The sequence below is a fragment of the Neodiprion pinetum genome, chromosome 3 (genome assembly GCF_021155775.2).
Source record: "Neodiprion pinetum isolate iyNeoPine1 chromosome 3, iyNeoPine1.2, whole genome shotgun sequence".
Lineage (NCBI taxonomy): Eukaryota > Metazoa > Arthropoda > Insecta > Hymenoptera > Diprionidae > Neodiprion > Neodiprion pinetum.
The window spans coordinates 17,151,779-17,179,440 of record NC_060234.1 but is presented as its reverse complement, the minus strand read 5'-3'; the positions used below and the strand labels follow the sequence as shown (position 1 = coordinate 17,179,440).

The following is a 27,662-nucleotide window of genomic DNA, read 5'->3' as shown; positions in this document are numbered from 1 at the left end:
TGAACTGTACTACAACCTGTGAATTAATTCCAGAGGGGTGTTTTTCTTCGTTTTCGAGTAAAAAATCATTAAAGGTGTCGATGCGCATGAAATTGCGGCGCGCCGAGTCTCTACGTAATGGCGGGCGGCCGGTTGCCGTCCACCGCTACCCCGCGGTGGCGTCGCAGCGTTATTTTAGAGTCATTTTCACGATGTAGGACATGATTGAAGAATCTGAAAAAAATACTGTACCTTCACAAGGCCTGCTCAAAGCGATAAGTCAAGTTTCAAGAATGTGTATTTATTTTAAAATAAGTAGCAAGTTATGTAATTATTCTCATTTATGTGCACTCTCATGGTGTGTAACCGTTATTTTGAATCTCTGTAATAAAAAAACGGTGAAAAACACATTGTTGAAACTTCACTTATCGCTTTGAGCAGGCCTTGTGAAGGTACAGTATTTTTTTCAGATTCTTCAATCATGTCCTACATCGTGAAAATGACTCTAAAATAACGCTGCGACGCCACCGCGGGGTAGCGGTGGACGGCAACCGACCGCCCGCCATTACGTAGAGACTCGGCGCGCCGCAATTTCATGCGCATCGACACCTTTAATGATTTTTTACTCGAAAACGAAGAAAAACACCCCTCTGGAATTAATTCACAGGTTGTAGTACAGTTCAAGGAACATGACAGAATTTCAAAAAAATTTTTTGATCGTGTCAGTCACTGTTTTAAAAATCTTTGAAAAATTAATTGTTAAATAAACAATTGATAACAACTTTTTTTTACCATTTCGTATTTTTTTTTAAATTCTATGGAGCTTTCCGCGTAATTTGAAAAAAAATATATATTGTATCTAATTGTTTGCCAAAGTTATGAATTTTTGAAAAAAATGGGAGTCTAATTTGTTATTGTTAATAAAAAATCGAATTTTGCATTATGAGATTCGCGCTTTGGCACAAAAATCTAACTCCTCACACACAATCCACATGCCAAATTAAAAAAATATCTGAGAGATGACTGATCCGGTTGACGCGGAATAGCCCCTATATGCATATATTGCAACGGACAGCTGGTCGAGGTCACTTCCGACAACAGCTATGACCGTACATACAACAGATCACAACAATAACAGACGGTGACCGACGCCTCGCTGACACATACTGACTCGACGATCCACCGGCAAGGTCATGGTTAAGGAAGAGACGACAAGGATGTAGCGGAATGGGCGATCATGACGAGTATAAATAGGAGAACCGCAGAGAGCATCGTCAGCAGTTGATCGGCACAGCGCCAAACTGACTCACAAGTTAGGGATAGACCTTATAATGTAGCAGTTGACCGGCACAGCGTCGGAATTTCTCACCCAATTTTGGTAACGAGGTGTTCCTCGTCTGGAGGGAATATCGAATTCAGCTTCAGTAAATTGTAATAGCGAACTTCAAGCAGAGCGCTTAGTTCCGACTTTAAAACATATGATATAGGCAGAATCCACGATATCACGGGATGTCTAGAGCGATAGGAATTACTGCATGGAGCATAGAATAGAAATTTGAACCATGAAAATAACAAGGAGCCAAACCTATAAATTCTTTCAGTATTATTTTATGTTGATATTTTTTGTTTGTCAATTTTCACGGTCGCTTTTAGAATTTAAGTAATCCAAGCGCAGAGCGCGACACTATATCTAATTTGTTGATTCAAATCTTGTTTACCTGAATTAAATCTTGTTTGGGATGACTTGCAAAATTTGTACAACGTGTCTGTTTCTCTGTCCTACACGGTTTTATTATTAAGAATTTCAACTTGCATAAAAAACCGATAGCCAAGGTTGTCCCTGGTCTGCAGGATCGGCGTTGAGTTTGGTTCATCAACCCAATAGTAGAAGTAGGAAGTCGACTCTGTTTACTCCGAGTTCGCAGTCCGAAGGGAGCACCGGGAAACCCGTTTCTCCGAATAGATGACATACACCTCGCTCTCTTGTCTCCGACCGGCAGCAACAGCGACACAGCTCTTGTCTTACGTGAAGGAGCATAAGAAGGTTGTGTTTGTTCATGAACCAAGGCGGCTTTGGAATCACCTAAGTCCGTATAATTAATTGATTCAGGGTGTTTTTGGGCCGGAAAGACCGATCCTTCTTTTTGCCCATCACAGGAGGCCCTTTATATTGTAACGGTTTAAGACGTTGCAAAATAAATATGGATTCGCGAGCTCATTCAGTGAGTCAATTAAAGGCGCAATTAAAATGTTATCGGAAAGCTTTAATAGCAGAGAACGTGTTTCTAGTTTAAAGTCTGAAACAAGACTGTTTTTACAATAATGTTGGTTGACGCAGCAACCTTATTCTTTTTAAAGACATAAGAGTATTATAAACTTCTTTTATCTATGATGACTACTAGATCATTTAAAAGGGCGTAAGGCGGGTGATTTCACCGTTTGTAACAATATTATTCATATTTACCTTAATTTTAAGGGTTAAGACAAAAGAACTACACAATCACGGGGTTTCCTCATAGGTACAAGCTTCAAGCAAACCGCACACGTTACAATATATATGTATACATCGTTCTATATTATATAAAGATATCGCTGCTGCCGCTGCCGTGTCAAGATTCCCGAACCCCCCCGAACTTAGCCGAAGCCACACGAACTTGCCCGAATCCACCCGGAAATACCCGAACCTAACCTACACACACACAGACGCACACAACCCCGAACCCACCTGAACGTAACCGAAGTCATACGAACCTACCCGAATCTATCCGGAAATACCCGAACGTAACCTTACCCAACCATATATGAAAATGAGGCGAAGCCCCCCTAGTATATATAGGCCATTCCACCAATTATTGACTGAAGTTGTGCCGGGGGGTCTGAACTCTACATAATAAAAAATTTTATTGAAAAGTACATAACAAAGAGAGCCTTCATGATTTTTTTCAATTTTGTTCGTCGAACCCTTTCGAAGATAGAGTAGATCGAAAATAGCAAGATTTGCAATTGTTGACTTTAGATATTAAAAATATCAATCTCTTGTAAAATTTCTCAAAATATATTAAAATAATGATTTTTGTGTAAAAAAATCTCAGCTTTCTGAAAAAAATATTTTCAATTTCCTCCAGTGTCGGGAAAACCCTGAAAATGAGGTCAAAAAGTAAAAAACGCTTTTTATACTAATGTAACATTTTTTATATTTTTTAAAATATTTTTTTCGAAAAGTTTAGACTTTTTTATACGGAAAATCTATTTTTTTATTTTGGGAATATCTAAAAATAAACCATAGCAAAATAAAGTTAAAAATTTTGTGATGAATTGCCGATCTGTATTATGCTGCCATCACGGTCGTCGCACGATAACTGTCGAATCAAGTTTGAAAATGTCTGTAAAAAGCATTATATTCAGCGATTATATAGGAAATATATATGTTCAAAGTGTGAAGTGGGTAAGAAATAAAAATTATCACGCAAAAGAGTTATGACAACGGTCAAATCTTGGTTTATGGATAAATCGTGGTTTGTTGAATAGATTGAAACACTTTTTGATAGGTATTTTTCGAATTTTCAGCATGACGAACAATGTAATTCATCTTTAATGAGTTCAAATTAGTGCTAATGCGGAATAAATTTTGTCGCTTCTCTGAGATCTGCAAACTTCATTCAATAGTTCGTGTGACGACCGTGACAGCAGCACAATACAGATCGGCAATTTATCGCAGAACTTTCAACTTTATTTTGATATGGTTTATTTTTAAATATTCCCAAAATCAAAAAATACATTTTCTGTGTAAAAAAGTCTGAACTTTTCGAAAAAAATATTTGAAAAAATATGAAAAATGATACATTAGTAGAAAAAGCGTTTTTTACTTTTTGACCTCATTTTTCAGAGTTTTTCCGATACTGGAGGGAATTGAAAATATTTTTTTCATAAAGCTGGGATTTTTTTACACAATAACCATTATTCAATATAATTTTAGAAATTTTACAAGGGATTGATATTTTTAATATCTAAAGTCAACGATTGCAAATCTTGCAATTTTCGATCTACTGTATCTTCGAAAGGGTTCGACGAAAAAATTTGAAAAAAATCATGAAAGCTCTCTTTGTTATGTACTTGTCAATAATATTTTTTGTTATGTAGAGTTCAGACCCCCCAGCACAACTTTAGTCAATATTTGGTGGAATGACTCATATATATCTCTCTATATTGTAAAGATATCTTGCCGCTGCCGTGTCAGGAATCCAGCGTATATACCCTCAGATCTTGACGGATTTATCCTCGCACCCACATGTATACCCTCAGATCTTGACAGATTTAGCCTCGAACCCACGTATATGTTGAATTTGCTCAGTGCTGTAGGAGGATTGAATATTCGGGAATAATAATAACGCACACGTATTTATCAGTGGAAAATATAGTAATGTAATATTCGTTTATTCTTTGACTGCTCTGAACAACGTTCTTGTCAAGACTAACGAGTAGACGGGAGATCACACATATCTCGGTTACTCTCACGCTTCTATTCGTGACATTAGTTCGCACATATGTCGCCCTATCATGTGTGCGCTCGCGTAAGAGCGCACTTCTTTAAAAAAGTTTGACAACCTTTATTCAACAGTATATGCCCTCAGATCTTGACAGATTCAACTTCGACCCCACGTATATATGCCCTCATACCTATACAGATTTTCCGCACTCTCCCTCCCGCCCGTCCCCATTTTAGCCATTCCACCCCCCCCTCCCCCTCTATTCAACCCATCACCCTTTGATCTGCGAGCTACAATTTTCGACCTTCGATTTTCGACCATTGATTTTCGATCTTCGACCTTCGACCCTCGATTTTCGACCTTGGATTTTCGATCTTTGACTCTTAACTTACGATTTTCGACATTCGATTTTCGACCTTTGATCTTCGACCTTTGATCGACCTTCGACCTTCACAACGTTTATGCCTATATTGCTATTGTTACAAAGGGTGAAATCACCCGTTTTGTCCCCTATTAAATGATCTAGTAGTCATCATAGATAAAAGACGTTTATAAACCTCTTATGTCTTTAAAAAGAATAAGGTTGCTGCGTCAACCGATATTATTGTAAAAACAGTCAGTCTCTAGACTTTAAAAAGAGAGCTTGTGTTAAAATACATCCATTTTCTGTCTAATATTCCTTGTTCGTGAGACTTCTTTGGCTCGGCGTTCGCTTAAATCGCACAGAGAACTCTTTGATTCTCTTAGATCTTTCGTAATTTTCTCCCGTTGTAACATTGGTGTCGGAAGCGGGATCTCTTCTGTGCCATTTGAGTGGATTTTGAGTGTAAAGAAGTATACAAAACAATAATGCAACAAACTCCTACGTCGAGAGCATCACGCGCGGAGCGACGAGCTGCCGGACGCGTTTCATCGTGCCAGCGTTCTCCTGAACCAGCGTTTCCTTCCATTTCTCGTCGTTCGGAAGCTGAGGTTCAGCCCCAGCCCCAATTAGCTCTCTTGGCAGAGCTCATCCAGGGAAACCAAGATTTGCTGATGCGTCAGATTCAGCAGCAGGAACAACATCAACAGCAGCAGCAACAGCATCAGCAGCAGCAGCAACAACATCAACAACTGCTACAACAGCAGCAACAAGAACAGCAGAATCTTCTGCACGAACTCCTCTCGCAACAGCGTCAACAACAAGAAATCGTGTCTCAGGCGCTGATCGGGATCCTGCAAGGTTTGCAGAAGCTTCAGGAGCGGCCGCAGGAATTCCCGATACGCCCAGTTCCATCCCCAGGTAGAAGGACTTCTCTTCCTTCAGTCCCGGTCCCGGCAAGGAGGACCTCCATTCATTCAATTCCGGATCAATCAAGGTCTGACGCTATTTATGGGGGAGGCGAAATTCCCCCTGTTGCTAAAAATTTTCCACCTGTTCATGTCTCGCGACAAGCTCAGGTTAGCTCTTTTCCGCGATGCCACGATGTTCCGTCACGTGATATTTCGGAAGTAGTTGAGCCTCCTGTCGCGTCGTCTCATCCTAGCGTAGATATTCAGTCAGAGTTCTTGGCCTTTTTAAAATCGCGCGGAACTGTCAATGTTCTCCCTCCGCAGACTCAGAGCTCGTTCGGACTCAATCAGGTCTCTGTACCTCCCGCGAGTATTGTAGAGTTGCCCTCGAAACAATCGAATTTGAAGCCCGGTTCGTATGACGGTTCGTCTGCTTGGAGTCTATACGAACGTCAGTTTAACATGATTAGTAAGGTTAATGGTTGGAATCCGTCCCAGAAAGCAGCTAATTTGACAGCGTCTTTGTCTGGTCCGGCTTTGGTAGTTCTTGGATCGCTTTCAGATTCGGATTCTGAAAATTTCGACAGCATTTGTGCGGCTCTTAAACTCCGGTTTGGCGAAGAACATCTTTCCAAACTTTATTTTACTCAGTTTGAAAATAGACGTCAAGGGCCCAAGGAAGATTTAGCCTCTCTCGGAAATGACATCGAACGTCTCGCTCGACATTCTCTTACTGATTGTGCAGAAAAAGCTACAGATCAGATAGCTCGGGCGAAATTCATTAATGCGATTCGGAATCCGGAGCTTCGGTATCATCTGAGGCTCGCAGCTCCAACTTCTCTACATGAAGCAATTATTAAAGGCTTAGAATTAGAAGCCATAAACGAGGCGGATTTAGGTTCGCGTCAACTTCATCGTTTGAGCCAAGCTGAACCTTCAGAAAATTCTTCGTCCCGTCCTTCAGTCAATCAGCCTAGCTCAGATTCTCTTCCAGGAAGGAAAAATAGTGGTTTCTCTCGTTACAATAGATCAAACTCCAATCGGCCTGTCTCAGAGTGCCAGTTTTGCGGCGTAAGGGGTCATATCGCGAAGAATTGTTTTAAACTCGACCGTCAGTTGAAGACTGCGGAAGATTCGTGGCGCAAAAATGCCTCCAAGAGGGCTCCCTCTAATCCGGTTTGGGCAGCACAACCTTCTGTTCCTCAGAATTCGGGAAACTAGCTACCGATGTTTCGAAAGGGCGGATATCATCGGTTTCTTCCAAGTTCCTTAGCCCTATTGCTTCACAGTTCGTGGTTAGAGGCCTGCGTCGTACCGGCTTATATGCTAAAGGTTCCGTTAACGGACTAAGTTGTTTGTGGGTGATAGATACTGGAGCCGAAATTTCCGTTGTTCGTCCAGATATGATTTCGTCTCTTGCTTCAATTATTCCTTCTGTGTCTATTCGCACTGCTACCGGAGCAACTACCCCTGTAGTAGGTAAGATGGTCGTGCAGGTAACAGTAGCAGATTGTGTTCAATCCCCACATGAAGTTCTAGTAGCTGATATAGAAGATGAAGGCATTTTAGGCGTAGATTTTCTTTCCGCTCACAACTGCGTCATTTCTACCGGAGATTCGACTCTCTGTTCTGGTTACCGAAAAATCAACCTCGAAACGTTTTGAAAGATTGGGAAGAGTGGATTCCCTTATTTCTTTTATTGTATCGCTCTGCAATTCATGATACTACCGGTTTTTCTCCAGCTATGATGTTGACAGGTCGGGATCTTCGACTTCCGTCGATTCGAGAAATTTTGATACATCGATTTCTTTGGCTTGAAGAGTGTTTTGGTTCTGCGCTTGATTGAAGTAGTGAGCATTTGGTCGATCCTCTCTTATTTTTCTAATCCATATGTCAGTTTTTGTGAGTACTTTTTAGGTTACTTGACACAGCCTTTTCCCATCCAATCTTTTCCCGATTCCTGAAGATGACTGGTGGTCTTATTTTGAAGAAGGACGCAGAAATGATTCAGATAAGATCGTTTCTTTTCTTTTGAATACATATTTCATTTATTTTATTCGTGTATTCTCCCGAATTCACTTAGTGAATTTGAATTGTCATACCATCACTCACATTTGTCCTTCCAAAACTCTAGGGTGAGCTGTTTCTTAAGAAGATTAGGATCAGTCACCCATCTATTCCCCTATTTCCTGTGAAAAGGAGTCTGTTTCTATCCTGTTTGGTCCTGGAATTTTTGGTTCTCGCCTCGATGTTTTCACCCGAACCTGTTTCGTTTGGACAATCCTTCATGAAGAGGATTGGATTTCTTTTCGACATCGATCTCGACCGTTGCTGATAACTTCGAATTCATGAAGATACATAACACTTAATAACACTTACCTTTATAAAACAAGGCACATAAATTTTTGAGATTATTTAATGCTCAACTATCTGCTCAAGGTTTTCTGTGGTTTACCTTGAGACTGTGGGCAAATGCCAGATAGTAAAAAAGGGAGTTCTTAAATTTTTAGAGCCACAGCTCCAACTCACCTTCGAGCACTGACTGCTAGATCACATTTTTTTTGTAATTGTTTATCTTTTCCGAGTCGGGTCGACTCTTTTCCTCGAGGGGGAGTAATGTTACAAAGGGTGAAATCACCCGTTTTGTCCCCTATTAAATGATCTAGTAGTCATCAGAGATAAAAGACGTTTATAAACCTCCTATGTCTTTAAAAAGAATAAGGTTGCTGCGTCAACCGATATTATTGTAAAAACAGTCAGTCTCTAGACTTTAAAAAGAGAGCTTGTGTTAAAATACATCCATTTTCTGTCTAATATTCCTTGTTCGTGAGACTTCTTTGGCTCGGCGTTCGCTTAAATCGCACAGAGAACTCTTTGATTCTCTTGGATCTTTCGTAATTTCCCCCCGTTGTAACACTATGAAGGTTTAACCTTTTATCCCACGTATATACCATTATACCTGTGAAGACTTGACCCTTCACCCTACGTATATGCCCTTATAGCTATGAATATTTAACCCTTCCCCTTACGTATATATCTGTGAAGATTTAACCCTTTACCCTACATATAGTTTTCGGTCAAACGAATAGTCAGAGGTGCCCAGGCACGAACGGTCGCTCGCGCGTGTATACAAACACATGCGTCGCGCGGCCATAGACTTTTGAGATAAACTGAGCGCTCTTAGGAGCCGCTTGAAGATTCTCTCTGTTTTGTCTTTGCATGTGCTTAGACGAGCATGAAGGTGGAGGGAATAGCGCGGGCCAGGCCGCGTCAGTCAAGTAGTCAGGCGACCCGGGATCAGTCGTTCATTCTTTTTGGTTTTCTTTGCTCTGTGCGTTTCCGGAGAGATGGATAAATCTAAGGGGTCGCACTGCAATTCGATCGGTACTCGGATCTTGTGGTGTCTTGTATCTTCAAATCCTTCTTGATTGTTGCATGCTTGGGAGCCGGAATAACCTCGTAAGCACACTAACACAAGCGCGGTACGTCCCGCCAGGCACACCGGCGCAGCCCGGTTGTACCAATGAGCAAGCGCAATGCTTGACGCAAGTAATCTACCGATTGCTTGTACATACTTGGATTCACACAAGGTAATCCTTCCAGTACACCGAATCAAGCGGGTATACCTGAGCACAAGCGCAATGCTTATACGAAGTCGCCAGCGACTTCATTTACCACGATTATGCTACACGAAACAGTCAAGACGCCGAGCGCAACTATATATGAATATAGAAATTCAATTCGGATGTATCAAACGAAACCAGCAACCAATACAACTATAAATATATATTATACATATATATATATATATAAGTGATAAAATTCAATATTACCGCCTGAAATCACAAGAGAGTGAGAATGTTGCTTAGTTGTTTGAAAATAGCGATGATCTTTGTTCGTGTGATAAATTGAATAGGCAGATAACAGTGAATATTAGAGATGTAATTATTTTTGCCGTATCACCTGTTGGTAGAAAAAAATTTCATTTGTATTTCTACTGTACGAAATAATAAAAGTGATCTAATAAAGTGTTTCCACTAACCTGCTGCGTTTCTTCCAAGCGCCCAACACTCAAACAGATTTTTCATTTCAGTCGAATAAAGCCAATTTTCAAAGAGCATTAGCATGAAGTTTCGACCGTTCTTTGAAGAATCAACTTTCTGACTCAATGACAAATGTTTTCCGAGTCACTATCTCGATTGTTTGTGATTCTAACCCCAAAAATTCGTATGAAATACATCGCCGCTAGAAACAGAGTTTGACAGCTGAAACTCGGAGTAGTCAGCCTACCCGAGCAGCCGATAAAATTCGCGCATGCGCATTGGCTGTATAGTTTCTAGAGATTGTCCCGTTATATATAACCTATGTATAATATACATATAGCCTATACGCTGGCCGAGCATATCGGCCGCTTAGGGCACTACGGCTACTCGCGGCTGCAGGGTTCGGAGTCTAACGGCGAGATGGCGGCAGCGGGACGGTTTTCAGGCATCAGTAAACGGATTACTGGCCCGACTGCCAATTACCTCGTCGCACATGCTACCGCTCTCTGCCACTTGCTATCTTACCTAATTGCCGCTTCCTTATCTCTACTTTATTCCCCTTCCCGCTTACGAGATGCCGTTGCCTTTTTTCCTGTTATCTTGCTCTCTTTCCCTCACCTAGTTTCCGTTGTCTTCAATACTTCTGAATTTAGTTTCACCACTTTTTACTCCTTTCTACTGCTGTATATGAGTTACTGATTCTTGAAAAAAACATTGCCATGAGCGTAATAAATTCTATCTATCTGTCTCTTTTTGCCCGAGATCCACGAGAGAGTTGGACGGCGGGGGCAGACGTTTCTAATGTTCCATTGCGTAGGTAGTAGCAGTGTTGTACCCCAACAATCTATCATAGATTCAAAATCCCGAAATCTGGGTGTTAGTTGGACTCTTTTTTCATTGTAATTGGCCTCCGCAACTAATTATTTTGATTCAACGAATTATCGCTCAGTCCTAGTTTGTACTAATAGTCCAGGAGCTAGCGACACTTTTGTCGGGCTGATTTCTAGTAGCTGGAAAAATGACAGAAAATAGCCCTGTCAGTGTACAATATGAAATCGCATGCCTGCCAGCTCGGATCGGTTGCGTTTGTTTATAAAAAAATTTTAAGATGCATTTGTAAAACGGTTTCCGGGCTCATCGTGATCTGGATGAAATTTCATACACAGGTGCTAAAAACATTACTGAAAATGAATTCGAGTGCCTGCCACTCGAAATCGGTTGTAAAATACCGCCTATCAATCAAAAACCGGCAAAAAAAAGTGCATCACCCGCCCATGTTACGAAACTATAATTACAATTAGGTCACGATCTGTGCAAGTCGCTACCTAGATGCCATGCCATGACCGGATGCGATTTCAATCCATCTTTTTTCAGAAAGGGGAAAAAATACCTCTGAAGATTTTGCAGAATTCAACAGAATACCAGATAGCTTTTGCAAAGCTGGAGGATTGCCATGGAGACAGAGCCGACACTACTTTCAAAAAAATCGAAGAGTTCATATGTGAAATATATAGCGTTAGAGAGGTGCGTAATGTTAACGCGGCACGTTAGTCAATTTTTTTGAAAATTTTTAATGTCAAAAATGTTCGTGAGAATTTCATGAAAAAGGCAACCACTTTCGATGCGTCTACCATTCCTCCGCGTGCATCAGAACTCAGACAGCAAGTTTTGCGAGCTAGGTATATAGCAAATATTTTTAATAGTTGGGTTCTTGAAAAAACCAACGGCTCTTTGCCCGACTAATTGCGGATGGCTCGAAAAAAATGGTAAATACACGTTCCTTTGGTTCGAGGGAGAATAAATCCCGCGATTCGTGGAGGACATAATTATACAGTTAGAGAATGTTACCATAGATAATACCGAAATCATTGAAAATAACGAGAGTGACAGCGACACTAGCGAGGATCTATCGGACAATGATTCCGCAAGCGATTAAATGTATTACTTTTTTTGATACAAATAAAAACGTCTACTGCATAATAATGTAGAAACAGTTTGATAAAAAATGAAATACAAATAAAATTATGAATTAAAAACCTATACTAGATTATGATATATAATAGTTTGATTTATTTATGCAAATACCCATTTTTTATTGTAATGTATTATAGAATTTAAATGACAACAAGATAATTTAACAATAGTAAGCAAGTCATCAGGGTCTTGCGATGAACACTGCTTTGGGAAACTGGCAGGCGGTATAAAACAACATATTGGTAAAGGCAGGCATCTGCAATCGAGTTTGGAAGCATTTCTTCTACCTTATATTAAATTTTGCTGCGGATCGGAATGAGCACGCTCTAATTGCCTAAGGTGCAGAGCGCGAGAGCGCGCGATTTTCATGAGGCTGGCAGGCACATATGGCAACGCCTTTGAGGAGGCATGCACTCGCCAATGAATTTCTAACACTTTAAACTATATTCTAAATTTTTTTTGTGCGGTTTGCGATGAGGCGGGTGATGCACTTTTTTTTTTTGCCGGTTTTTGATTGACAGGCGGTATTTTACAATCGATTTCGAGTAGCAGGCACTCGAATTCATTTTTAGTAATGTTTTTAGCACCTTCGTGTGAAATTTCATTCAGATCGCGATGAGCCCAGAAACCATTTTAAAAATGCATCTTAAAATTTTTTTATAAACAAACACAACCGATCCGAGCTGGAAGGCACGCGATTACATATTGTACACCGACAGGGCTATTTTCTGTAATTTTTCCAGCCATTATGAAATCAGCCCGACAAAAGTGTCGCTAGCTCTCGACCTATAATGCTGTCGCTTCAAAATTGAGTAACATCATATTTCTGTGACCATACGTATTTACTTCGTAATAATGTTAAAACATTTCTGAGATAAGACTAGCCTAGTGAGTTTGTCTTTTGTGAGAAACAGTAGTAATAAAATAATCTTTTCGCTTATCCATGTGTCGTTAATATATTCATATCAATTGAAATAGCGTTGAATTTAAACCAGCGCAGCGGATGAAACACACATTGATTATAATTATAAAAAAAAAAATGGGTGCGTGTACTTATGTACGCGCGTGAGAAGTTATACTTCTTTGGCATCATTAAAAAATACACAACATGTCAAAATCTTCTGTCACACAATGATAAAGAAAAGAAGTATGTAATAAAAAACAATAAAACAAATAACGGATGTCTTACATTATATTTAAATAATCTATTAAATTTTTGTCACGAACTTTTTATTAAATGTTCTATTAAATTTATTTCTTTATTTTGTAAATATTAAAAAACCAATAATAAATATTCAACATTGATAATTTAATAATATTTAGTATTAATTATATTAAATAATGATATTTTAATTTATATCAATAAATAATACATACGGATAACTAACCTCAATTATATTGGAGCACTTGAAAAAGTATTTTAGCACAATTTTTTCACTAATATTCACAAATAGTAAATAATATTAATCCAAATATTCAATTTAAATCACTACTGAATATATTTTATTGCCACATATATAATTCGCACTTGTATGAAAATAAAATACGTGTTGTGACTGTAAAAACTAAAACCATGTGGATAAATATTATAAATAAATATGAAAACAGTGATCAGAGGCGACAAGCGTACCAACATTAGCTTTTTTTCGAGACTTAATGAATTCGGTTGAGTGGGCAACTTCATCCTGTTAATTTTGTGTTACAGTGATGCGCGCGCATGAATTCGGTTGAGTGGGCAACTTCATCCTGTTAATTTTGTGTTACAGTTTTGTGTTACAGTGATGCGCGCGCATCCTGAAATTTCACTCTCATTAGTTTTTCATAACGCGCCTAAAGAAGTATAACTTCAATAAGATCTTATTGTTGTATTTAAAATGACTATGCTACGAAAATATCACGATCAACCGATAACTTAACATTTTAACAGAAGCCTTCCATTTGTTATAAGTGGCTCAGTTGGCTCTAGCACTCACTATGTTTCAACACTGCATCTCGAAGTGACTAATTCTTTTCTACAGTATCAATTCTTAATTAATATGATTCTTTAGTACTCTTGAGTTTACAGGAACAATCCTCCTGTCATACTATTCTTAACATAACACCGAACTTTTGAAAACGTATACGAAACCAAGGTTCAGTCATAATAGCAGCTACCTATTTTCATTTAACGGTTAATAAGTTTTTCATGACATTTTGCTCGAACAAAATGATAACACACTCCAATGCGTCTTGGAATAATTGTAAAATTCTGGATTATTAGCTAATTCAATTGCACTTGCAGTATCAACTAAGATGGTGGAATATCATCTATGTTCGTAATTTCAGCCAGTAGAAGATTCATGGGGAGACGTTGTTTTGCTCTGTCGCTTGTAGCTATATTTTCTACTATACATTCCGCTTATCGAAATTACAATATAGGACTACCTCGTTATAAGAGAGTCGGGAGAATAGTATTCCAAGAAATTCATCGCTGGAGCGTTCCCCCGTTACTGCCTGCACGGCGTGCAAATCGCACGTGTGTAAATGTGTCAATGATCATCACCACTTTGATTTCACTGACCGTAGTGGCTCAAGTGCTAGCACGTGGGACTACGGAGCGGGAGGATTCGAGCTCAAATCTGTGGCCTGTCAATGAAGTTGAACGGTATCTCGAGAAAATGTAAGACCGGTCTCTTCGTTCATGCGCCGACTTCTTGGTTGGTGATTTGGGCTGGTGTTCGGCTACACCTGGATAAGGTTTTCGGCAGTTTCCCTTGTCTCTCGTAGGAATGTGGGTGATTCTACTGCGACTGCCCTCCCCGCGCTTATTCTTCCTTTTTCCCTTAGTCTTGCAACTTTACAAACTTAATTGTAATAAATAAAGTCTTAATTTTTCTCGTTATAAAAAAAATTAAAGTTGTGTATGTACGAATTCGGCGTTTAAACATACGATCCAACAAAATTGATCCTTCACTTATAAGGAGGAGTTCGCTCCAAAGTTAGGAGATCTCACATACACAGCTAGAGTAGAGGAAGCTATAAAACTCGCTCAAGCGGAGCGTAAGGGAAATTCTTTTATATCGAGGATTCTTATACCAAGGTAGTACTGTAATTCATTATATTTTACTGAACCATAAAAATTACTCCTCCAGAATGCTAACAGGCAACATCCCGTTTCATGTTGGAATCTCTTGCATAATCTGTATCTGTGAAAGTCACAAGTTGCTTTCCTTTACCATTAACCTTATACCGTGGCCGCTAGATGCTATGGCCCTGCCGCAGGGCGCGAGGAGAGGAAACTTCTCCAAAGTGGCTAGTTGTTAATCGTTCCCACTGCTGACGTCGAAAGCGAGAGTCATGCGCGGTGCGGGGAGACAGTGTAGTGCAGTGGGAGATGGACACGCTGATGTGGGGAATGCCGCATTTATGTGTGCGACAGTGCTTGCGGAAGGGTACTCGCTCGCATATCCTTATACTGAATGGCCATTTATCTACCGCGTACTGTATAATAAAACATCATCAAAAGTTCCTTTGGTGTATTTACAAATTGTCTCCACTGTAAACCTATAATAGTTTAGGTGCTTTAAATGCTCAGCAGCTGCACTTACAGAATAATCAAATTAGGATGAGTTGATGTTACTCTATGCATGAAACTTCCCACAGTTTTTCTGTAAGGAATATCATGACTAACTAGCGAATGTTAATTTCCTTTGTATCCTGACATCTTCCGTTAAGAGTTGTGACTGCATTTGGCAGTAACATTCCAAACTTATCTAAGACTGTCTTGGCAGAGGTACTTTAATTTATAAAAATAGAACCATTATCCAAACGAGTTAATCGAACTCCGAAACAAAAATGTAACTTTCCAATTTTCATTTAAATCGCGCTTATAAGATTTGTAATAAAACAAATTCTCTACCTAGTACTCTACTATGTAGATTAAGTCTACGAGTTTTCCCCCATCATCTTTTCTTATAAATGCAAAACAAACTGTAGTACTACAAACTAGCACTTCATAAAATCAAAAAATCGTTTATTCCACAGATGTGGAGTTTGTTTCATCTCATAAAGGCTTCTATCAAATCTGCATACTTGTTCTTTTCATTTATTAAAACCATCAGATTGTCTCATATAAGATTCATCTTGAAGTTTTCGGTACAAGAAAGCCCTTTTGACGTCAAATTCGGGGAGATGAAGATTTTCAGACTCTGCGACGCTTAGAATTATTTTTATGACGTCAAGTCCTGCAACTGGATTGAATGTTTTTTTATAGTTGATTCCGTATCTCTGGGAAGAGTGAACGGAGAGCTCGGAGCAAAAAAAAAAAAACCTATGAAATGCCAAGGGCTATTTTTTTTTATATTTTATCATAGTAGCGGTGTGTATCAACATGTTATATAAGGTCAAGCCATTATTAAGAGAGGTGTAATAGTTGCGCCTTGAAACGTGTCTTTAATACTGGGATCGTAAAATCAGTTGAGGGTTGAATCTTGATATGCAGGTTACGTATTAAATGTAATGAAGAATTATGTTAGCCAGTCAGATTTATGATAGGACGGGGATGGTTAGGCTCTAAATGTGTATGAAAAATAACCTGAAGCTGCGCTGTAGCAGTAGTGAAAACCAAATGGTAGGCAGAGTTAAAGATGTTTAGAAAAGCAGATGCTCTTGCTTATTCAAGTGGCTAGAAGTTAGAGTCCAAGAGCTGGGAACTAAAAAAAGCATGTAAAATAACAAAGGCTAGTTTTTTGATATTTGATTATAGTACTGGTGTACATGAACATGCTGTGTTCATTCAGGTCATTATGAGGTCGGGTGTCATAGGTGCGCTTTACGACGTGTCGTTAATACCAGAGTATTAGAATAAGTTGATGAAGTAATAAGTAGATGAAAAGGTAAAAACGGCATGATTTATAATAACGATCTCTTTATACTGGCATCGTTCGGGCGAAACCTTATTGTTTTCGTTACCTCTCAGTCTTCTATACAAGTGATATAGTGTCGTATACAACATTGTAAGAGTAATTTCTGGTTGATATAAGTAGTTAGAAATGGTATTTGATGTTCGATCGCAATAGCAGTAGACACTTGATTGGCGAAAATTAGTGGGTAGCAGACACCAAATAAGACTGCGTGGAAATGTATGGACGTGTTTTACTTATGCGTGATACAGTAAGGTTGCAACAATCATCATCATTTAGAGGAAGTCTTTGTAATGCTATTTACGAATAGGAACATGAAAATTTGCAACTGACTAAGAGACGGCAAGGTAGTCGGATTTTATTGATCTTTGATTTTTATGGTACGTGTAGTTAGGATCTTGAATAAGAATTTCTCGAACTAATTCGACGCAATATTCATGGATTTCCGAAATAATCAAAGTAGTAGAGTTACAGGAGTTCTGGTCCACAAAATGGCGGCGTACCGGCAAAGTATCCCCGATTCCTACCTTATTCGCAGTCGGTATGTTACCACCGCGATGGTAAGCCTTACCCCCAATATTGTTACCGGCTGAAGCGTCAACATAGATGGCACCACCAGTATTTTTGCTCGATCTTACCGAAAGACGATGTAAAAATGAAATTTTTTGCTTAGACAGATAAAAAATCAAAATGGCTGCTTATCTGACTAAGCAAAAAATTCAATTCTTAACACTCTGTCAGTAAAATCGAGCAAAAATACTGGTGGTGATATCTATGTCAACGCTTCAGCTGGTATCAATATTGGGGGTGAGGCTTAACATCGCGGTGGTAACATACCGACTGTCGGTAAGGTAGGTATAGGGGCTGCTCTGCCGGTACGCCGCCATTTTGTGGACCAGAACTTTTATATCTATACTACAAGCCGACTTCGGAGATTACTAGACCGGTTAAATTGACCAGATGCAACATACATTTTAACGGAGCTTGCAGCCCAGGCAATATTTGGCCTAAGGATCCTGAACTCCAGGTTCAAATGTATACGCCATATACACAATCTCGCTAAAAATTTGAGCAAATACTTGACGAACATTCTTACATGAAATTATTATTATGTTTTTCGTTTGGTCATAAATTCGGGAATGGGATAAAGAATAGAAAAATATAAAGTGCGTTTCAAAGGAGTAAAAAAATCTCGCGACGAACCAGCGATCTCGCTGTTACGAGACTCGAACGGTATGAACAGAGCTATGCGCTCCATTGGAACGTGTGTTGCGTCTGGTGGATTTACCTGGTCAAGTAAAACTTTAAAGTCGATTATCTCGGAAATTTGTTAATATTGCGCCGAATTACTCTGAGAAATTCTTATTCGCGGTCCTAACTACACGTTCCATAAAAATAATAAGTCAAAATAATCCAACTAATCTGCCGTCTCCTTGTGAAACCTCTGGTCATGGTTATGTGTACTAGCCTACAAATGGTGAATTTTGGAGAAGGTCCGTTTGGTGTGACTGATTTTATCACGCCTCTTCCAGCCGTTAAGAACGCTGGCATTTAAGGGTGTTATTTTGATATTTGAATAGTTGTACATTTTTGGGCATTTGGTTGATTTTAAAACGAAATAATACTACCATTTATATACCGATCTCGCATTGAATAACCGTTGGTAATTTCATTTCGTCACTGATCATCAAGTAAGATATCAAAATGCAAGAATATAGCACACAATTCCCTTTGCTTACGTAGCATCTCGCGTAGTCATTTATTTAATTACCAATTTGGCACAATGTGTACTTCTCCCATTACTGAAAAAGTGGGTTCGTTTATAATCCTGCTTCTTCAGTATCTCCTGCATACAAGCCTCAATGTGTAACGACAAAGCGATTAGCCTGGAGATGGATTGGAGACTAGGCGTGTGATAGTATATTATTATTGCTATCGATGAAGGTGAGAATTTGTGTATTATATTTGAAAAAACTAAAAAGTAAAAAATATTAATACACTAGTATATGTTATTGTACATTTTTTAGCATTATTTACCGTTCACCATTAAAGAACTCCTAAACAATACCAAATTATTTTCAGAATACTCTATGCACTGTGAGGTGGATTTTTCCCGCACCTCGGCCACTTGGAGAAAATGACCGAGAACTTACCGCGTACACAATAATTTGGCGGCCCACGATGTACCTTGGATCTGAAACAGTATCGCGAAATTCTGTTGGGCGCCTGGCGTGATTGACACGCCTCGAAATCATTAAATCGATATACCTCGACAATTAACTCGGTAGCTCAGTACCGCGGAGAGGGGTGGGGTAATTTTTGCAGAGAGAGAGACACTCGAAAACCACACGCTACTTAACAAAAGAAGTAAAATAAAATCTTATATTTCACATTAGCGGTGATACAAAAACAAAAAAAAAAAATAATCCAAAAGTCGCTCGTCGCGATTCTAAAAATAAACAGAAAATTACACGTAACCGACACTATTCTTTACTCGACTGAGTTCACGGCTCCCTAACTAAAATGTCACTCAGCAATTACAAAATCTCTCTGTGCTACTCTCAATTCACAAATTCGCAATTTTTCCTCAACAGCGATAATTTTTCGAAACCGAAACTAAAACTACTTTCTCAACAGTGCGCCGTCGGGCTACCGAACAGACGACGTCCTCAATCTCACCCGAGATCTCGCCTGACTCGGAGCATCGACGCTACCGCGAGCTGCCTCAAATCTAAACGTGACAACTTCACTTAACCCAAGCTTATTTCAACTAAACAGATCCTTAAACGCCAATATACTTCAGACGTAACCAAAACTCAATATACGAACTTCTCGTCTCAACCGCTGCTCAACGCAACGGCAATTTCGACTATACATCACCTGAAATCGGATCAACACTATCTTGAATAAACGGCAACTTAACTGAGCGCAAGCGCCACTAAATGTAACCTCAACTAAACACAATCATAAGGTAACACAACTCAATTAACATCATCTTAACTAAACGAAAAAGGAACTCAGGGCAAGCGCAACTAAACATAACCTCAACTACCAGGACAATCTCTTGAAACTATACATACAATGCGCATGCGCCAAATAATTCAATCTCATTGGTCGGTGAAATCGCCCCGCGGCGATGTTTTCGTCTGCTCAGCAGGGGGCCAACGTACACAAAATGAGACAAGACTCAAGAGCTGGAAATCTCTCGTGCATAAAACCGCGGATTGGGGTTATGTTGCTGTTTATTTTTACGTAGCGTGAATTGTCTAAGAATGCTATCGTTCAGCAATACCGTGGTCGATATCGGAAAATATTCAACCGACGCAAATATCAAATGATACAGAAATTAGATGTTATTTATTGAAAGAAAAAATCTGAAATTCAATGTGAAATGTCATTAACAAGTGGGAGTCTGGACAAACAGAGGTAGGTGAGTAAAAACAATGTTTATTGTGAACAGATTCTTTATTTACATAAAATTAAAAATGTGTCTCATTAACGATTTATGTTTTGTGCATTTTATTGGAAATTAGTTGTATCCAAAAATACCAAAAGATCCAGTCTGATAATAATAGCTTCTAATAATTTCAGGTACGAAATAATTCATTGTCAAAGCGGGACTCAATTTGTCAGGTATGGAAGCATGTAGGTATATTTCTAATTACGTGATCTTTGACAATTAGAATATTTTAACATGGATTCAATGGTAAAATTCGTTTTTCTTTCAGCAGGCTCGATGTTTAAACTTTGATTCACACGAGTAAAATTATGCCTTACCTGATGGTCAAAACGTTTAGGTGGTAAGGATCCTGGTTTCTCGAGCGGTGCAATCACTATAACCATCGAACCTGGTTGTTCCGTCAGACATCAGGTGCCAGAGTGAATTTCATCAGGCCATCGCCACCTTCTTAACATCAGTTGAGGCAAAATTGAAGAGCGGGATATACTACAGATGATAATGGCTGAATATCCCATCATTTTACTTTGATCGAGCCAATAGCGATAAGTTTCTTACTTAACCGTTGCCGCCAATTCGTTGTACCGAGGAATCATTCTGTGCACCATTGTAATTCAAGCATTATTATTGACCAGCGTTGTTTTTCAAACTTTATGCCATTTAATTTGGTATCTTATTTTGAAGCTTACTTTTACTCTCTTTGGCATTAAATTCAGATAAATAGTTTTTCAAGTCCTCAATTAGATTGTGGGGTTGAATTTTGCTAGGCAAACTGAATCAATCTAAATCTAGAATTGTTAAATAACTTCAGTTAAAAATGTCTTCAAACTTAATTTTAGTTGACGGTGTCATCTGGCTAGCTAGTTGCACGATAACTTAAAACCACATTCAATCCAATTCAATTTTACACTCTTCGTAGGATCCTACGCTAAGACTGAAAGCTTGTGAATCTCCATTTAGTGCAATTATTTCTGCATTTCATATTAGCATTGTCTGGAACAAAAAAAATCTCATTTTGAGATTGGAAATGGAACCTGAAACGCAGAAGTTATTCAGTAGCACGAATTGAAAACCAAGAATTTTATTATGGTTCCTGCAACAAAGGGACTCTTTCCGAATATCCTTGTTACAAAGTGATGTTCGGAGGACTATGAACAAAATATTGTATCGGATTACATTATTTGGAAAAAAATCTTCATAAACTTCGTTAAAAATTGGGTATTCATTTATTTTGGTGGAACAAGGGGCACAATCTTGAATCCGATAAGTCAATATCCTCGTAATAATGTTCTGACATTAATCTAAAACATGATTGTACTTGAAGGTAATTGTGACGTTAAGGCGCATTTTGAGAAAGTTGATTTTCAACTTGTGTCACAGGATGTAATCTACGTTCCTGAGTTCTACACTTCCGATTAGATTTTCTTTGTTTCGAACTGCACTGACATGAAATACAGAAATCATTTTAATAAATCCAATATTGCTTGAATTTTCAATTTGAGTATTAGGTTCCCTTCATTTATTTAATTGAACATCATTAAAATATCATTAAAAATACGTGGACTATCGACTATTTGTGAATTTTGTTGAACTATTTTCGAGAAAAAAAAGATTCACAGTTCTGTTACAGATAGTGTGATATTTAAATTTCTTGAACACTCGGTTCAATGTCCCATTTTCAAAAGTGACAAAATTCAACATTACCGCCTGAAATCACAAGAGAGTGAGAAAGTCACTTAGTTGCTTGAAAGTGGCGATGATCTTTGTCACGTGTGATAAATTGAATAGGCAGATAACAGTAAATATTAGAGATGCAATTATTTTGGCCGTATCACCTGTTGATAGAAAAAAATTTCATTGTTATTTTTAATGTACAAAATAATAAAAGTGATCAAATAAAGTGTTCCCACCTACCTGCTGCGTTTCTTCCGAGCACCCAACATTTAAACAGATTTCTCATTTCAGTCGAATAAAGCCAATTTTCAGAGAGCATTAGCATCAACTTTCCGAGTCACTATCTCGACTGTTTGAGATTCTAACCTTAAAAATTCGTATGAACTACATCGCCGCTAGAAACAGAGCCTGACAGCTGAAACTCGGAGTGGCCAGCCTGCCCGTGCAGCCGATAAAACTCGCGCATGCGCATTGTATGTATAGTTTCAAGAGATTGTCCCGGTATACGCTATCACAACGCATCCGAAATCAAACCTTCTCAAAATCCTCGAAAACATTATTCGCTAATTCGAGCACTCTAATTCGGCACTCCGCGACCTACTCGAGAGGTGACCCTGAAAACCCGATAACGCGGCTCGATCCGGTACAGCGGAATTCGGCTGAACTTGGTTTCAAAAACCAGAGAGACTCAACTAAAACCCGTGACTTTACTCAACTCTCTCAAGGACTCGAACCTTACTTTACTTATCTTATTACGCATACTCAAGCTACGGTCATCAAGCAAAAGAATCGGCAAAAGAAAAAGCAAGCCTTCTCACAATTATGCTGGAAATTCAATCGCGGGGATAGAAGCAGCGCTTACTTGGAATGATGAAAAATTGAATTAACTACCAAAAAGTGCTAAAAAACGCCCAGAACGTCATTTTTCGAACAAAATTTCATATATTTTTTTGTACTGGACCGATTTCCAAATTTCTAACGGGCTTTATAGTGGATACAACAGACTATCCAGAAAAAATTAGTATCTCTATGTACTGTTGAAAATACATATTTATTTCAGGATATGAAAATGGAAAAAATACGGAAATACGCAAAAAGTCAATAAAAACCTATAATAAAAAACTGTTTGTAAGGGGTTTTCGTATATTCTCAAGTTATTTTATCTAAAAAATAGTGGGGGGTGGTAATAATAAATTCAGGAAAGAATCGTATAACTCATTCGATTGCGGTAGCAGCAATGCACCGTTTGGTGTCCCTCGCAGACGGCCAAGTTGTAGCCTTGAGCCATTGTTCGCGTAAAAAATAGCGTATGTTTTGAAGCCGCTGATTTCATGCAAAAAATAAAAATAAAGAAGCGTGCATTTTTTACAGAGCGCCAGAGAAAATTGCTTTAGTATGTGAAGTATATGGCTTTAGATAACATATGTGACTCTTAATTGCGCAATGACAAGTTAAGTATTTTGATTTGAGCAACAAAGTAAAATATACTTACATCCACAAATTGTCATAAATTGCAGCCACGATATCCAGCCGTTAGTCTCAATTTTTAGCCTAAAAGCGCAGTTTGAAAGACGGCTGGGATAGTCAACTACCCTGTACATGTTTTCTAGGGTTACATTATAAATTTTCAAAAAATTTTTTGTTCGAAATTTTTCGGAAATGAAAAGAGTTATTAAAGGAATTTAGAACCTTTTTTTTTGGTCTTGAATTATAGATTCGTTAAAGGAATATGAAGAAATCACAAACCAAATTCTTTTGAAATCTGTTTTATCTACAATGTTGAGTGTAAGTCAATAAATGCAGATATTAGTAAACGACCAGAAAAAATAATTTCTACACTTTTGTCATATGGTTTAAATGAATTCTAGTTACTTATATAAATTTTTATTAAATTGTGCATGATTTTCAAATCTTACGTCGTGCAGGCTGCTACAAAAGAGACCTGCTATTGGCTTTATTTTACTGCCTTGTCAGATACTTAAACATCATTCTTTGGTTCAAGTTTAGTAATTTACAAGTTGGATAGCCACCGAGAATCTCCCCTCTATACGTCTGTGTCTTAGAATTGTTAGTTATGGGTCAGATTCCACACGGCAAATAATGTTGCGTAATTGCGTAATACTATACGTACTTCTAACAGATCCTATGTAAGGTACACTTGTTGAGAAGGCGACTGTAATTTTTTTGCCGTGATAGCACTGGTATGCTTTCGATTATGAGATGGTGATACCCGTCATTTACTACCAATGTACAGCATGGGAAAACACGGTATATCAAAAGATTAATGCATATTAATTTTAAAAATACTGACACGGGGCAATATTTCGTGAAAAAATTTCGGATGAAATCGTTTTCGAAAGAGAAAAACAGAAAGTAAATGTGAATGATTGTTATTTAGCGTAAATACTTAGAAAGGCGCCTGACAAAGTTGCCCAATTCCTATTTTTTCTCGAGTTCCTCCTTTCTACTTAATGTCCCTCATGAAAGTGCGTGGTAGGCAAAAATTGCGAAGTCGGAAATACTCAAGTCTTGCAGGTTAAAATTGCACATCTGATGCGTCTTATAACTTATAACTGCACTTGTAATGGTAACTGCTTGAAGGTAAACTTGAAGTAGCAACAAAAAGATTTTTAAATATTTCAATAATTTTGTATCGAAGTAAATACATCTTTTGAATGTCAGCTTCGATTGAATCAGCCTTGTCTTGATTAACATTTAACCCACTAGTACTTATGTTCTCCCATAATCTTGTCAGCATATTACACTTTTATGCTTCTAGTAAGCACTACTACAACTTCATTCCAATTCCGTAAAGAATTTTATTATTTTAGAAGCTTGACCTAGGCTGTTTATACATAGATAAAATTTCAAGAATTTTCCTGTCACGGCTGATCGTGAGTCAACTCGTTTCATTCCTTTTCCTTTTCCGCGATTGAATTATTTTTACGGAATATTATATTTATACAGACTCTATTTTAATATGAACGTTTTTAGTTTTAGTGAGGCTGAAGTTAATAACGTTAACGTAGGGAAATATTAGGGACAAATCATTGTTCCGCAATTTTAGACTAAATTTCAAGAAGTGGGTTTTTCAAAATAAGAGTACGTTTTGTTTATCGTGGTTTACTAAATTTCAGACATTGCTAAAGGTCCAAAGTAACGATTTTTTTTGAGTATGCATGATTATACTAACGTTACTCCATCCTCTTCATCCTCAGTGTTTTAGGCTTTCTTGAAAAGTTTAGTTCACTTGATATAAGCACTATTGCGATGTGGCTCGACAGTGGATTTCATTACGAAACGCTTATAAGAGTCCCTATGTATAATGCAAATGTCTATCTTGATTGATGTGTACATTTTTTCCTTACAGCGTGGCACGTGGTAGCCGGCTGGTTTGTATATTTTTGTCGAGGTTATTTCCACAAAATTGATTTCTAACATAGAATTGAAGCTCGTCGTAGTTTTTACAAGGTTACAAAACTTTATGACATTTTTTTTTGTGATGAGGAACGGGGGGACAGATTTTGAATAAGTTACCCCTCCTCCTCCACTTTTTTAAAATTAATAAACTTGTAAGCTTATATTATTATAATAATTACAATGATGAATTTTGTATTCAGCCCTAAAGTGCTACCAACTTAATTTGCGGCCAAAAAATTTCAAACGCGAAATAGCCGTTTTTTGAACTTTACTCGAAATAGCTAGTTATGCAAGCCTAATTCGAGATAGCCGATTATTCTACGCAACCGTCGATATATCGTTCATTGATAAGTTCTATTTATTTGAACTCGTTATGTTGATTTGAAAACACCATTCTTTATCATGACTCTCACAAGAGCCCATGCATAACAGCTCAAGTTTGAGCTAGATGTATTCAAAAATTCTTTAGACAGATATCTTGAGCTTTTAAGTGACAATGTATTTTCAGTAACAGTAATATATCAACATTCTGTATTTCCCCCCAATTTCTACCTAGTTTGCTTCGGGCAACCAAGTTTTAGAACAGATAGAAGATCATTGTGTAATCACTTATTTTTTGATGTTATGACGCCAAGCATTTATGTATTTGTTATTGCATTTCAGCCTGCCCATGTGAAAGCTTGTTTTCTGGGCTCATCCCTGAGTATTCCAATCACAGACGGGAAGTTGGCATTAGGGACGTGGCAAGGCGTCTGGCTCTGCGAGCATCGTGATCACGCTGGTAGCCGTAAGTTGGTGATTACGTTAACCGGTTGCTTGAGAGACTCGGCACGAAGCCCCTTGAGCCCTGTTAGTCCAATCGCCTCTACTAGCAGCTAGGACCACTCTCACCGCCGACGAAGTAGCAATCTCCAGCTGCGCATCTCCACATCTAGCGATTCGAGCTAGCAGCCGCCTAACTTTAGCTGAACCCTAAGAGTACGACATGCTAAGAAAAAATGGATACCCAAGTAATGATGTAAAGCAGATTGTAATTAGGATTCCATGTTGTAAGGACAAATTGGGAGTGCACTATTAGTGTTTCCAAAACTATCACATTCAGGGCATTGAATATGTAGAAATTTGTGATATTGATATTGATTATTTGAATGATATAAATATACAATTGCGTTCTATTGTTAGCCTTAACCCACTTTGCTGAATTGTTAATTTGGATGATGGATAGTTTCCGATTGTTCGAATAGATACATCTGGTATATGTACGGAAAGTTCAATTACTCCATATAGATTTGTATCCAACATTCTTGCTTCGTACTCTTAGTTACAACACTCATCGGTTACGTTCTGGTATAATGTGTCCAATGTAAATATATATCGTGTAACGGGAATTCAGTTGCTCTCCACAGGCCAGCATTATTCTCGAAATTATGTTCTGTCGAATATACTTTTAATGTAATAGTCACATAAATTGGTAAGCTGATCAATCTGCTTTAATCTGCGCATGAACTTGAGATGAATCAAATATTTGTCATCAGCTCTTCTGGAGATGCTGATTTATTGAAAGCAATGGAGTCGGTAATACGACAAGCTGAGGGAAGAAAGAACCATTAGTATTGGTACCCTAAACTTTAAAAAGGGTGCTTTCGTTTTATACGGTATGAGCGGCAATTGCGTTGTAAATAGATTCTGTTAAAGCCGTAATAATTTAAAAATAACGAATTTCTAGGATGCTCGGGCTTGGATGAAAATCAGTAAATGTAAAATCGATGCTGTTCGTGTTTGGGGCGTTAAAAATTATGTACGCCAATTCTACTTAGAGGCTGATTTCGAAGGCCTTACTACACAAAAATCCTTGCTGGTGTAACACTCCAATATAAGTAGATTGTCTTTCTCAGCTGGTCGTAATTTTTCTGGGGACGATTACCTAAGAAAATTATGTTATTTACGCTAAAATAACCCACAGCTGTGATTAGTCGATTTGCCTAGATTTGATTTATTGCGTACGTAGTTTCATTTGAAAACATCGAGAGAACGTGTCCAGATATGTGTGTATGTGAACATTCGGAAAGGATATAAAAAACTCTCGAGATTGTGAATTTCCCAAATTGATCCACCAGAAACAATGTTACTGTAATCGACTTTATAAATAAATTGACAATTTCGCGTATTTTTTCAGGCTACAAGTTCTTTTCACATTTACTTTCTCTATTTATTAAGCACTAGTACTTTATTATGATGATTTAATATTCAGTAGGGCAATCAATTGACTTAAAAAAATGAATAACTAATGGAGTAATGCACAAGCGGTGTTAAAATTTGTTACGACACTACATTTATTACAACAAAGTCGATTGTTGTAGACAAAATTATCCTCTCAAACAATCAGTAGTAATAATTTGTCAGATTAGTTTGTAGTAATTGAAGAGGGAAACTCGTATGTAAACGAGTTTGATAA

The 27,662-nt window shown here is 38.2% G+C and overlaps 1 protein-coding gene across 2 annotated transcripts in view; it reads left to right on the top strand.

Annotated features, from left to right (window-relative positions):
* The window catches only part of LOC124214107 (UPF0047 protein YjbQ), a 75,292-nt gene extending 47,918 nt beyond the window's left edge, over positions 1 to 27,374 (top strand). The window contains exon 3 of one of the 2 annotated variants that reach the window (XM_046616117.2): positions 25,871 to 27,374. In XM_046616117.2, coding sequence (XP_046472073.1) covers positions 25,871 to 26,086 — 216 coding nt within the window. In that variant the 3' untranslated portion in view covers positions 26,087 to 27,374. The remainder of the gene's footprint in view (positions 1 to 25,870) is intronic. The other variant, XM_046616118.2, reaches the window with a different exon arrangement.
* The last annotated feature ends 288 nt before the right edge of the window (positions 27,375 to 27,662 follow it).